At 40.2% G+C, this 13,533-nt stretch overlaps 1 protein-coding gene across 1 annotated transcript in view; it reads left to right on the plus strand.

Annotated features, from left to right (window-relative positions):
- The window catches only part of NUP188 (nucleoporin 188), a 55,977-nt gene that overhangs the window by 5,577 nt on the left and 36,867 nt on the right, over positions 1-13,533 (plus strand). The window contains exons 2-7 of the mRNA XM_086684226.1: positions 5,014-5,068; positions 6,798-6,871; positions 9,409-9,493; positions 11,566-11,646; positions 12,129-12,173; positions 13,171-13,263. Of these exons, the coding sequence (XP_086540352.1) occupies positions 5,014-5,068; positions 6,798-6,871; positions 9,409-9,493; positions 11,566-11,646; positions 12,129-12,173; positions 13,171-13,263 (433 nt within the window). The remainder of the gene's footprint in view (positions 1-5,013; positions 5,069-6,797; positions 6,872-9,408; positions 9,494-11,565; positions 11,647-12,128; positions 12,174-13,170; positions 13,264-13,533) is intronic.

Below are 13,533 nucleotides of genomic sequence, written 5' to 3' on the forward strand. Positions count from 1 at the left end.
AAAAAACGGCGGGGCTGCCGGATAGCTCTGTTGTTTAAGCTTCTGACTCTTGATTTCTGCTCAGGTTATGATCCCACAGTCATGAGGTCATGAGGGCTCTTAGCTGGGAGTGGAACTTGCTTAAGATTTTCTGTCTGTCTGTCTGTCTCTCTCACTCTCAGGAAAAAAAAAAAGGGGGGGGGGTGCCTGACTGGCTCAGTTGTTATAACATGTGACTCTTGATCTCCAGGTCGTGAATTTGAGCCCCATGTTGGGTGTAGAGATTACTTAAAAATAAAATCTTTTTTTTTTTTTTTTTTTTAAAGCAAAAACTACAGATTTTGGTGTAACCAAAACCCACAGCTTGACTTTGACAAAACAAGGAATTCTAGGCCCTGGCAGCAGGGCTTCATAGTGTGGGCACTACATAGTGTGGGCAGTGGTCTTTGGAGTTTCTTCTGGGAATCACTGCTACCTCTGTAGCTAGGGACTTAAGTTCTGAAAGCAAATGTGGATAAATGAAAGCTCAGTGATGCCCAGGCTTTTTGAAATTGGAAGATGAATGATCAAGAGTGATTTGATTTATTAGCTCAGGCATACAAATGCCTTCAATTAATGATAAATTTCTTTCTGTTAATTTTGATGTACTGTCAGCCCTATTGTTAGCTATGTGTTATATAGTAGGTATCTAATCCATTCTGTGTAAATCAGAAGGTATCCTATGTAAAGTTCTCAAGTGTATGCTGTTTTTTTGATTTTTGAGAGAGAAGGGGGGAGGGGCAGAGGAAAAGAGAGAGAATCTTTTTTTTTTTTTTTTTAATTTTATTTTGAGAGAGAGAGAGATAGCACCTGTGTGTGGGGGGAGGAGCAGCGAGAGAAGGAGAGAGAGAGAATCCCAAGCACTTTCAGTGCGGAGCCCAACAAACACATGAATCTCAAGATGATGACCTGAGCCGAAACCAAGAGTTGGTTACTTAACTGACTGGGCACCCAGGTGCCCCTACTCAGACCTTTAATTTTTTTTTTTTTTTAATGTTTATTTATTTTTGAGAGAGAGACAGAGTGTGAGTGGGGGAAGAACAGAGAGAGAGGGAGACACAGAATCTGAAGCAGGCTCCAGGCTTTGAGCTGTCAGCACAGAGCCCGATGCAGGGCTTGAACTCACGAACCGCGAGATCATGACCTGAGCTGAAGTCGGATGCTTACCGACTGAGCCACCCAGGCGCCTCAGACCTTCAATTTTTTTATTTCTTTTTTAAAGTTTATTTGTTTTGTTTTTTTTTTTTTAAATTTTTTTTCAACGTTTTTTATTTATTTTTGGGACAGAGAGAAACAGAGCATGAACGGGGGAGGGGCAGAGAGCGAGGGAGACACAGCATCGGAAACAGGCTCCAGGCTCCGAGCCATCAGCCCAGAGCCTGACGCGGGGCTCGAACTCACGGACCGCGAGATCGTGACCTGGCTGAAGTCGGACGCTTAACCGACTGCGCCACCCAGGCGCCCCTAAAGTTTATTTGTTTTGACAGAGAGAGAGAGAGAGAGGGAGAGAGAATGAATCCCAAGCAGGCTCCGCACTGCCAGTACAGAGCCAGATGCGGGACTGGAACCCATGAACTGTGAGATCGTGACCTGATCCAAAGCCAGTTTTTGAATAGTGAATGCTGTAATGCTCTTGTCATCAGATAAATGATTACTGATTCGACAGTGCAGCTCTGGGAGTTGGTGTCTATTAATTCAGCAGAACTGAAGTTTTCTTACAAGCATTAACCCTTAGGAGGTTTATAATTTTAGGTTTTAAACCTCTTTGATGGGAAAATCCTGAAAGACAATTTTTTTAAAAGATTTTATTTTTAAGTAATCTACACCAAACATAGGACTTGAAATCACCACCCTGAGATCAAGAGTGCACACTCCACTGACTGAGCCAGCCAGACATACCCTGAGAGACAATTTTTTTTAAATTTTATTTATTTATTTATTCATTTATTTTAGAGAGAGAATGAACAGGGAGAGGGAGAGAGAATCTTAAGCAGGCTCCACCCTTATTGTCGACCGTGATGCGGGGCTTGATCCCATGACCCTGGAATCATGACCTGAGCCAAAATCAGAGTCGAAGGCTCAACTGTTTAAGCCACCCAGGCACCCCTTATGTATGTATGTATGTATTTATTCATTCATTCACTCATTTTTATTGTTTAACGTTTATTGTTTTAGAGAGAGTGAGATTGAATGGGGGAAGAGCAGAGAGAGCAAGAAAGAGAATCCCAAGCAGGCCCCGCACTGCCAGCCTGGAGCCTGACACGGAGTTTGAACTCGTGAACTCATGAACCATAAGGTCATAACCTGAGCTGATATCAAGAGTCGGACGCTTGGGGCACCTGGGTGGCTCAGTTAGTTGACCAGCCGACCTTGGCTCAGGTCATGATCTCACGGTTCTTGAGTTTGAGCCCCAAGTTAGGCTCTGTGCTGGCAGCTTGGAACCTGGAGCCTGCTTTGGATTCTGCGTCTTCCTCTCTCTCTGCCCCTCCTCCGCTTGTGCTCTGTCTCTCTCTCAAAAATAAACATTTAAAAAAAAGAGTTGGAAGCTTGACTGAGCCACCCAGGCGCCCCTTATTTACTTTTAAGAGAGAGAGAGAGTGCGAGCAAGGGAGAGGCAGAAAAAAGAGAGAGAGAGAGAGAGAGAGAGAGAGAGAATCCCAAGCAGGCTCCGCACTGTCAGCATGGAGTCTAATGTGAAACTCCATCCTATGAACCATGAAATCATGACCTGAACTGAAATCAAAAGTCAGGTGCTTAACTGACTGAGCCACCCAGGTGCTCCTCCTTAAATAAAATCTTAAAAAAAAAAAAGAGGAAACAGCAAAACTAAAAGGCAACTGACGGAATGGGAGAAGATATTTGCAAACAACATATCAGAGGGTTAGTATCCAAAATCTATAAAGAACTTACCAAACTCAACACCCAAAAAACAAATAATCCAGTGAAGAAATGGACAAAAGACATGAATAGACACTTCTCCAAAGAAGACATCCAGGTGGCCAACTGACACATGAAAAAATGCTCAACATCACTCATCATCAGGGAAATAGAAATCAAAACAAAACCACAATGAGATACCACCTGACATCTGTCAGAATGGCTAACATTAACAACTCAGGCAACAACAGATGTTGGCGAGGATGCGGAGAAAGAGGCTCTCTTTTGCCCTGCTGGTGGGAATGCAAACTGGGGCAGCCACTCTGGAAAACAGTATGGAGGTTCTTCAAAAAATTAAAAATAGAACTACCCTGTGACCCACCAGTTACACTATTAGGTATTTATCCAAGGGATACAGGTATGCTGTTTCAAAGGGGCACATGCACCCCATGTTTATAGCAGCACTATCAACAATAGCCAAAGTATGGAAGAGCCCAAGTGTCCATCGATAGATGAATGGATAAAGAAGATGCGGTGTGTGTGTGTATGCGTATCCAGTGGAGTATTATTCAGCAATCAAAAAGAATGAAATCTTGCCATTTGCAACTATGTGGATGAAACTAGAGGGTATTATGCTAAGTGACATTAGTCAGAGAAAGACAAATACCGTATGACTTCACTTGTATGAGGACTTTAAGATACAAAACAGATGAACATAAGGGAAGGGAGGCAAAAACAAAAACAGGGAGGGGAACAAAAGAGTCCCTTAAATATGGAGAACAAACTGAAGGTTACTGGAGGGATTGTGGGAGGGGGGAGGGGCTAAATGGGTAAGCGGCATTAAGGAAATATATTCCTGAAATCATTGTTGCACTGTATACTAACTAACTTGGATGTAAATTTAAAAAATTAATAAAATGGTAAAAAAAAAATTCTGGAAGTCATGGGTGGCTTGAAATATAGTCCTTTTTTATTAAAAAAAATTTTTTAATGTTTATTTTTGGGAAAGAGAGAGCACGAGTAAGCTTGGGGGAGGGCAGAGATAGAGGTAGACACAGAGTCAGAACCAGGCACCAGGTTCTGAGCTTTCAGCACAGAGCCTGATGCAGGGCTTGAACTCACAAACTGTGACATCATGACCTGAGCCGAAGTTAGACACTTAACTGACTGAGCTACGTAGGCGCCACGATATACTCCTTTTCTAGATTCTCCTTATTTGTCACTACATTTTAATGAGAGGGGAGGAGGTAGAAATAAAATGCTGCATTGAGGCAGTGCCTTAGCATAGAAGATGTAAGATAATTCACTAATTTTTATATTTCATTAATTCTAAAATATACATTTTTGCATACTTTAATACCTCTGAAATTGCAATGCATTTTATTATTGATAGAACATAAATAATTATGTATCCTTCAATTAATGGCATCTTTTTTTTCTTTTTTTTTTTTAATGTTTATTTATTTTTGAGACAGAGAGAGAAAGAGCATGAACGGGGGAGGGGCAGAGAGAGAGGGAGACACAGAATCTGAAGCAGGCTCCAGGCTCTGAGCCATCAGCCCAGAGCCCGACGTGGGGCTCGAACTCACGGACCGCGAGATCATGACCTGAGCTGAAGTCGGACGCTTAACCGACTGAGCCACCCAGGCGCCCCCAATTAATGGCATCTTAAATGCATTGAAATGTGGTGGCCATGTTCATTTTTAATAGTACCTGCTTGGTTTAGGTTATATGTTAGTTTCTTAATTTCTACTTTGAACATCAAACTTATAAGAAAAATAGAATAGGATTAATGTCTAGAATTTCATCAAATTGCTTTATACATTGAGTTTCCTGATTTCAGAGAATAGATGAGATACTGTGAGACAGCTTATCAAATTTGTATTCTCTGAAAGTGCAGGGGCACCTGGGTGGCTTAGTCAGTTGAACATTCGACTTCGGCTCAGGTCATGATTTCACAGTTTGTGAGTTAGAGCTCTGTGTCAGGTTCACTGCTGTCAGCTCAGCCCACTTTAGATCCTCTGTCCTCCCCCTCTCTACCCTCCCCCACCCCAAATAAATGAAACCTTAAAAAAAAATGAAAGTGCAAAATTACCTCTGCTTTCTGTCATTCTTCAGGAGCAGCAGGGAACTGTGGACAATTCTGCTTGGAAGGTCAGCTCTGAGAGAGCTGGTAAGTGCTGGTATTCTTGGGTGGATTCTGTAGTTTTTGTATAGCTTATATTACAAAGAGCCCCTGAAATTGCCTTCTCTTTGAAGGAGGAAGTAAACACATTTTTTTTATTCCTATATCTTTGTAAACATTATGCATTCCCTGCTTCTCTGTGCTGAAATGTGGTGTGTTTTCTAGCCTATCTGCTGAAGTTTTCTAAATCTCTACCTTTCTTTGTCCTTTAGTGATACCTTACCTGAAAAGATACCAGTGCTGCTTGGCTGACTGCTCAGGGTTGGAGTACAAATACCTTTCTGCTACTTGAGGGCTAAGGAAGATTCTCGGGCTTTTTCTCTGTCTCATACTTTCCTTGCTTTTTTTTCCTTTTCCATGTAGCTAGCTCCTTAGGTCACAGAGGCTATGGTATCTAGGATATTTCCAAGTATATAATCAGTAAAGCACAGTTCTTCATGTTAATCCTTGAGTGGCCTTAACTTGTAGGGTAAAGCATTAAGATGATATTTAATTATCACTGTTGTTATTGTGGTAATTAACATAATGAATGTCACACCTTTTTTTGAGCCTTAACATTTTTTTTTTTTTTTTTTTTTTAAGTAGGCTCCGTGTCCAGTGTGGGGCTTGAACTCATGACCTTGACATCAAGAGTCATGGGGCACCTGGGTGGTTCAGTCATTTGAATGTCTGACTTTAGTTTTGGCTGTGGTCATGATCTCACAATTTGTGGGTTTGGGCCCTGCATTGGGCTCTGTGCTGACAGCGTGGAGCCTCCTTGGATTCTCTCTCTCCCTCTCTCTCTGCTACTCCCCTGCTCTCTCTGTCTCTCAAAATAAATAAACAAACTTAGAAAAAGAGTCACATGCTCTACTGTCTGAGCCAGCCTGGCACCTCTAGAGCCTTAACATTAAAAAAAAAAATGTTTTTTTAGCGTTTATTTATTTTTGAGAAAGAGACAGAGTGCGAGCTGGGGAGGGGCAGAGAGAGAGGGGGACACAGAATTTGAAGCAGGCTCCAGGCTCCGAGCTGTCAGCACAGAGCCAGATGTGGGGCTCAAACTCAAGAACCGTGAGATCATGACCTGAGGTGAAGTCAGACGCATAATCATCTGAGCCATCCAGGCAGCCCTAGAGCTTTAACATTTTGATATGCTTTCATCTGATAATTCTACTTCTAGGAATATATCTTACAAGAAAGAAATCCTGAAAAAACTTTTGTATACAAAGCTCTTTACCATAGCATTATATATATTAATAAGTAATCACAGCTTAAGTATATCTAACGTTAGAGACATGGTAAATAAATTATTAGCTAGCTACTTGATAAAATATGCAACCACTAGAAAGGACATTAAAACATTTTTCTTTAATGTTTATTTTTATAAGAGAGAAGACAGCATGAGCAGGGGAGAGGCAGAGAGAGGGAGACACAGAATCTGAAACAGGCCCCAGGCTCTGAGCTATAAGCACAGAGTTCGATGTGAGGCTTGAACTCATGAGCCGTGAGATCATGACCTGAACCGAAGTCAGACGCTTAACCGACTGAGCCACCCAGGCACCCCAGAAAGCTAGTTTATCAAGATTTTCATAATAAGATTAAATCATTGTTAGAATGTTAAGCAAGGGAAAGGAGGCTACATAATTCTCTATCCAAAATGATTTCAGCTGTGGGGAGAAACATATTAAAAAGACCAGGAATGTGTAAATCCCTGTATAATTTCTTTGTTCTTTTCCAGAATCAGATTGAGGCAGAACTGAATAAACATTGGCAGCGGCTCTTAGAGGGGCTGTCCTACTATAAACCTCCCAGGTATGGCTATTCCATGCGTCTGGCTAGAGTAATTCCACTGAGGAAGCTGGGGTAGAGAAACTCTTCCTGTACGATTTGGTGATGCTGCTGGGTTAGGTAGATTACAGAGAATACAAATTGGTTACCAGTGGAAAAGAGTCAGGCACATTTGTACTGTCTGTTGAAAGGGAAATTCCTTTTAGAAATACAACCTTGCCAAATGCAGTTATATAAGCCTAGTGCCTAGGGCTAGAGAGTCATTAACTCATCAGTGAATAGTTCTAATATTTATCTCGTTCCACCATGTTTGTGTGAAGTATTGTCAGCACGAAGTGCCGGGATAGGGCAGTGGACAGTGACAGTAGTAGCTGACCACTTAGGATGTTTATTAGGTACCAGCTATCACTCTTAGCACTTAGCAGTTCTTTAATCCTTATAACAGCTCTTTAAGATAGCTACTGTTTTTATTCTTTGCTTGAATATATAGTTTTTTTTTCCTCTGGGCAATGAAAAACAACAGCAATCAAATATAAATTAGTTTTAAAAAAGAAGAGAGTACACCTTGTAGGACTAGACTCTTGTACCTTAATTCCTAGTCCAGATTGCATTCTGTTATGCGTCGGAGTTCCCAGGCCACCCTCATTTCCTTTCTACTTCTGAACATCTGATTTTGTTTTTACATTACTTTCCATCTTCATTTTCTTGGGTTAGTGAAGAACTTTCTTTTTTTGTTGTTGTTCATTACCCCTTCCCCCATACTTATTTGAAGTAACTCCCAGACGTCGTGTTGTTTTATCTATAACTTCTGTGTGTCTAAAATATATGGACTTAAAAAAAAAAAAAAAAAGCTAATCACTATATTATCACCTATAGGTACTTTTATTATTATTGTTTCCATTTTACAGATGGGGAAACTGAGGCACAAAGAGGTTAAGTAACTTGCCCAAGGTCACACAGCTAGTAAGTGTAGAACCAGGATTTGAACCTGGCAGTCTTACTCCAGTGTCTGTGTTCTTAATCCTCATTCTGTGTTGCCTCTTTCAGAACTTACTGTTTAACCTTATAGTAGCCTTTGTGTTGTGGATTTCCTGTGAAATGTGAGAGTCTATAAAAAAATCAAATCCAACAACAACATGCTTGTAGTTCACAGAATGGGCATTTGTGGCATTACTTTCTTTTTTTAAAGACAAAAGTTTCTTTGTCAGTAGCATGAGATTTGAGGTCTGACAGACTTTTTTTTTTTTTTTTAAACGTCAGCCTTTATTTGAATTTAACTTTTTTTTTTCCTTTAATGTCTTTTTTTCTGTTCTAGGATCCAATTCAGGATCCCACGTTGCATTTAGTTGTCATGTCTCCTTAGCTCTTAGATGTGACAGCATCTCAGTCGTTCCTTAATTTTCATCATCTTGAATAGTTTTGAGGAGGACTGGTCAAGTATTTTGTAGAATGTCCTCAATTTGGATTTGTCTCATGTTTTTCTCATTATTAGATTGGAGTTGTGGGTTTTTGGGAAGAATGCACAGAAATGAAGTACCATTCTTATCATAACAGAGGATGTGGTAATCCACATGAAATCACTGGTGATGGTGATCTTGCTCATTTGGGCAAGGTAGTATTTGCCAAGTTTCTCTTCTGTCAAGTCATTGTTTTTCCTTTCCCTACTCTGTTTTAGAAGTGGGTCACTAAGCATAGCCCACTTTCTAGCTGGGGGTATAGTGGAATTAAATTCTACTTCCTGAAGGGAGTAGCATCTATATGTATTATTTGGACTTCTTCTCTAAGGAAGGTTTTTTCCTTCTCTGTATTAATTTATTTATTTACATGGGCACATGTATATTTATTTTATACTTTGTTTATACTTTGTTTTAGCTTTGGTCACTGGGAGTTCTTTCAGGTTGGCTTCTATGTAATCTTGACATTTTCCATCCTTTTTTTTCCTGAATTATTTTCTTATTTTCTGACATTACAAGATGCTCCAGCTGTAGAGTTAGCTGTTTCTCTAAGGAGTCTTGGTAACTTTTATTAGATAATGGTATGAGAAAAAAAAAGAAAAGATAATGGTATGAGAAACCAAGATCTGGGTGCTGGGTGTGCTCACTGCTACTGGGGTGCTATAGCTTCTAGGCCCTCTCAGCTAGGCAATATGTATTTGTATACTAACAGACCTGGTTTTAAATTTCACCTTCACTTTTTATTAGCTGTGGGATTTTTGGTAAGTTATTTATTCTTTCTGAGTATTAGTAATTCCACTTGTAAAATGGGGATAGTAATATCTACCTTTCAGGATAGTTGTAAGGATCAAGAATAATGCAACTTAATATATCCACATTTATTATTGTAACTGTAATTTGTAACAGACACTTAACTGTATTTATCATTTAGGCATAAGTAGTTCTGTGTTATAAAATGTGTAGAGATGAAGTTGTGGTTGTGTGTATATTTTGTAGGCACCTAAAGGGCAAGAAAAGGTCTGTTGTAAACATATCTTTAAGCATTTTTGTTTAAAATCCTGAGAGGGTCATTGAGAATGAGGAAATGATTCATTGTTCTTTTCATAGTCCAAATTCAGCTGAAAAAGTGAAAGCTAATAAAGATGTGGCTTCACCATTGAAGGAACTGGGTTTAAGAATCAGCAAGTTTTTGGTGAGTAAAAATTAGCACTGGCTCAGTTTACTACCTGCACTGCAGATGTCCATTGTTTTGTTGTTAGTGATTGTTAGTGAAAATTCAGTGTATTTCTGTTTTGGAGATTAAATTGAGCATACTGTGTTTCAAATATATTCAAGTTGCAACTCTTCTTGCTAAAAAGCTACAAATTAAGTTGCCAGACCTGTTTACTATATGTATATGTTTACCATATGTGTATATGTTTACTATACACACACACACACACACACACACACACACACACACGCACACGCACATGCATGCACGCACTGGAGTTTTCTTCAGCATGCGTGTGGTGATCCTTAAATTGACTAGATTGTATTTAAAATTTTTTTTAATGTTTCTTTTTATTTTTGAGACAGAGACAGAGCATGAGTGGGGGAGGGGCAGAGAGAGAGGGAGACACAGATTCCGAAGCAGGCTCCAGGCTCTGAGCTGTCAGCACAGAGCCTGATGTGGGGTTCAAACTCACGGGCTGTGAGATCATGACCTGAGCTGAAGTCGGCTGCTTAACTGAATGAGCCACCCAGGCACCCTGAGATTGTATTTAAATATGTAGCTGTTTCTTTTTATTTTCTTTCTTTTTTTAATGTTTACTTTTGAGACAGAGAGCGTGTGGGGGAGGGGCAGAGAGAAAGAGGGAGACAGAATCTGCACGGGCTGCACGCTGTCAGCACAACGCCAGGGCTCAAACCCACGAACTGTGAGGTGGTGACCTGAGCCCAAGTTGAAAGCTCACTTGACTCAGCTACCCAGGCACCCCTCTTTTTTTATTTTGGAAACGCAGATCATGCCTGCTACTGTATTAACTGTTTGGTAGATATGCACAATTGTTTTTGATGTTGCAAATTTGATCGTCATGTAAATTACATGTCAGTCACTGGCTTCTTTTTCTTCTATTTGGGGTAAATTTATATCTTTTATGAAATCTTTTAAAAGGATTTTTGTTTAGGTATTTTGCCCATAGCACCATTTACAGTGTTTTTCAGTTATGTGTCTTTTACCACTGATTGACAACTTGGCTGCTTAAATATAGCATTATATTTGAAACATGATTTTTAAAAACCTAGTCTAAAATAGATCAAAACATTAGGTGTACATTGTTTTACAACCAGTATCTGTAAGCTGAGAAGCAGTACTGATGTGTCCAGTGTCAGGAGGAGTGATTAAACCTGTTGCTATTTATGCCCACCATTCACACAGCCCTCTACCTGTTTCATCTATTTGTATATTTTCTGAATACTCTTGATAGATTTCAAACTAGTAGTGGGCAATCACTGTCTCTTCCCTAGTGTGCTCATTATAATAAATGAGCCATTATAATACTTACAGATATAAAACATGAAGCTCTCAAACACATTCCTCCTTGAGACTGACGGCTTGAGGGAGGAGGTGGAGAGAAGAGAGAGGAAATGAGGTTTCTGTGATTTCTTCAGTCTCTTTTCCCTTCCTCTTTTCCTCATCTATCAATCACAGACCTATCTCCGTGCTTGTTGAGTGACCTGTGCACATTCAAGCAGTATTCTGTCACGGAAATCCCTGTCTGGTAACACACCCCCACATTTCAACTTTTTACCAAATTTCACCAAACACTTGGACTATTTCATTTTTGTCAGCTCACCATTGATAACAGAGTATAGGTTATTCTGTCCTTGTGACTAAATAAATAACTAACCAAAATTCTGTTGACCTGAAGTAGTTTTCATTGGGGCAGTACCTGGTTGTCGTTCATCTGAGAGGGAGACATATCATGCCTTTGGAAGCAGGAATGTCTGCCTGTACTTCAGTTTCCACAACTTGCTCCAAAGGAGCAAGGAGCAAGGAGCAAGGATTTACTATGAACCTGGGCCTCTCTTCTCACCCCGACAGCATGTGCATCAATACCTGAGTTTATTCTGTGTTAAAAAAAAAAAAAAAAGCTTTTTATTTATTCAAGTTCTAGAGGATATTTATTCATTCTAGAGGATAAGCCTTTAGGACGTCGTGCATCCTTTGTGTGTTTTCTGAGCTGACGTGGCTGTTCCTCACTTACGGCCTCTGTATTTCAGGGTCTTGACGAAGAACAGAGTGTGCAATTGCTCCAGTGTTACCTTCAAGAGGATTATAGAGGTACTCGGGACTCACTAAAGGTTTGTAGTTATGCCCAGCTGCTTTCTCCTGCCTTTGTCCTTTTCCTTGGTGTTGGGTGTTGAAGGGTTTTGGTAGTGGTTCTTTGCAGCAGGTAGGTGGTCAGATACAGTCATTCTCAGGAAAGACTTTCTAAAGGCTTAAAAAGCATGTACTTCAACTAAGGTCTGTTGTCAGACTTGGGGGGGTGGTGCCGGAGAAGTCAAAGATTGACATGTTAATCATAGAGTCTCAGGACATCAGAGCTGAGAACCACCTGGTACGGTATCTCGCCTCTCTAACCCAACATTCTACATATGAGGAAGTGGAGTCGAGGGGAGGGGGCGGGGATTTGAGTACACATTTGGATACGTGTAGGTAAAAAATGTGTCCAGAAATGAATGGGCAGTTATAATCTTGAAGGGTGAGGTGAAGATGTTTATCTTTTTCTTTGTTAATTGAGCTTTGCTTATACGATGGCTTCTTGACTTCTTTTTTCCTTCAGACGGTACTGCAAGACGAGAGGCAGAGCCAGGCCTTAATCCTGAAGGTTAGTAGTAGTCACTGTTTTCATTCTTTGATGTGAAATTGGGTGATGGCTTCTTGACCTTGTTCTCCTGGGCATTGCTGGCTTTTGAGTGTTTTGTTGGGGAAGCATTGAGGCCTCAGTGAAGTAGCTTAGTAACTCACTGTGAAACAAGAGGCTTTTATCCACTGGACCCAGCTGAGACCTTTTCCAAAGGAGATTCTTTGGTTACTGGGGATGAAAACTGGTTCATGCGTAGTTTTCCTCTCAGTCTAAATGCAAGAATATTAATTTATATTTTTTTATTCCTTTATCTCCTCCTACCCCCCAAATCAACCTTCACATTGAGGATGTCATATAAAGTGGAATTTGACTGTGACTTCTGAAGTGGTTTCCTGTTTTTGGTGTTTATTGAGAATAAGTACATTAGTAACAAGCAGTTAGGACATATACGAGGGTTATTTTTATATTTGTTTTCATTTATTTGGCCTGTCAGTTACAGCATTGTGTGTTATTTGAAAGCTCTGAGAAGTCATGCTAGAAAACTTGTTTATATTTTTATAGAATTTCTTTTATCTTGAGGGACTTGACTTTTATCCTATTTCATGAAGTTCTTTTGCTTTCTTTTGGCCTAACACAAACTTTCGATTTCTGTGATTGCTTATAGAAGTCAGACTTTTCCATTCATATCTTTTTTTTTTTTTTTTTTTTTTTAGTGTTTATTCATTTTTGAGACAGAGGGAGACAGCATGAGTGGGGGAGGGGCAGAGAGAGAGGGAGACACAGAATCTGAAGCAGGCTCCAGGCTCTGAGCTGCCCGTCACAGAGCCCGACGCGGGGCTCAAACTCACGAACCACGAGATCATGACCTGAGTGAAGTGGTCGGATGCTTAACCGACTGAGCCACCCAGGCGCCCCTTCCATTCATATCTTTAAGTGATCTTCTTATCAATAAATTTAAAATTGAGTGTCTTCTGTGTAAAGGTCAGCAAATGATTTTGCATCTTTGGGTTCTTCCCAGATTGCAGATTATTACTATGAAGAAAGAACCTGTATTCTTCGTTGTGTCTTACACCTTCTCACTTATTTCCAAGATGAAAGACACCCCTATAGGGTAAGCCCATTTAGTCCTCTTGGTTTTTCTTTATCCTATAAAATTCAATACTTTTATTTTTTCATTATTTATTTATTTATTATTTTTTTTTAATGCTTATTTATTTTTGAGAGAAACAGAGACAGAGTGTGAGCAAGGGAGGGGCAGAGAGAAAGGGTGACAGAATCTGAAGTAGGCTCCAGGCTCTGAGCTGTCAGCACAGAGCCCGATGTGGAGCTTGAACCCATGGGCCATGAGATCGTGACCTGAGCTGAAGTCGGACGCTTAACT

The sequence above is a fragment of the Puma concolor genome, chromosome D4 (assembly GCF_028749965.1).
Source record: "Puma concolor isolate L17-30 chromosome D4, mPumCon1.1.hap2, whole genome shotgun sequence".
In the NCBI taxonomy this organism is placed as follows: Eukaryota; Metazoa; Chordata; class Mammalia; order Carnivora; family Felidae; genus Puma; species Puma concolor.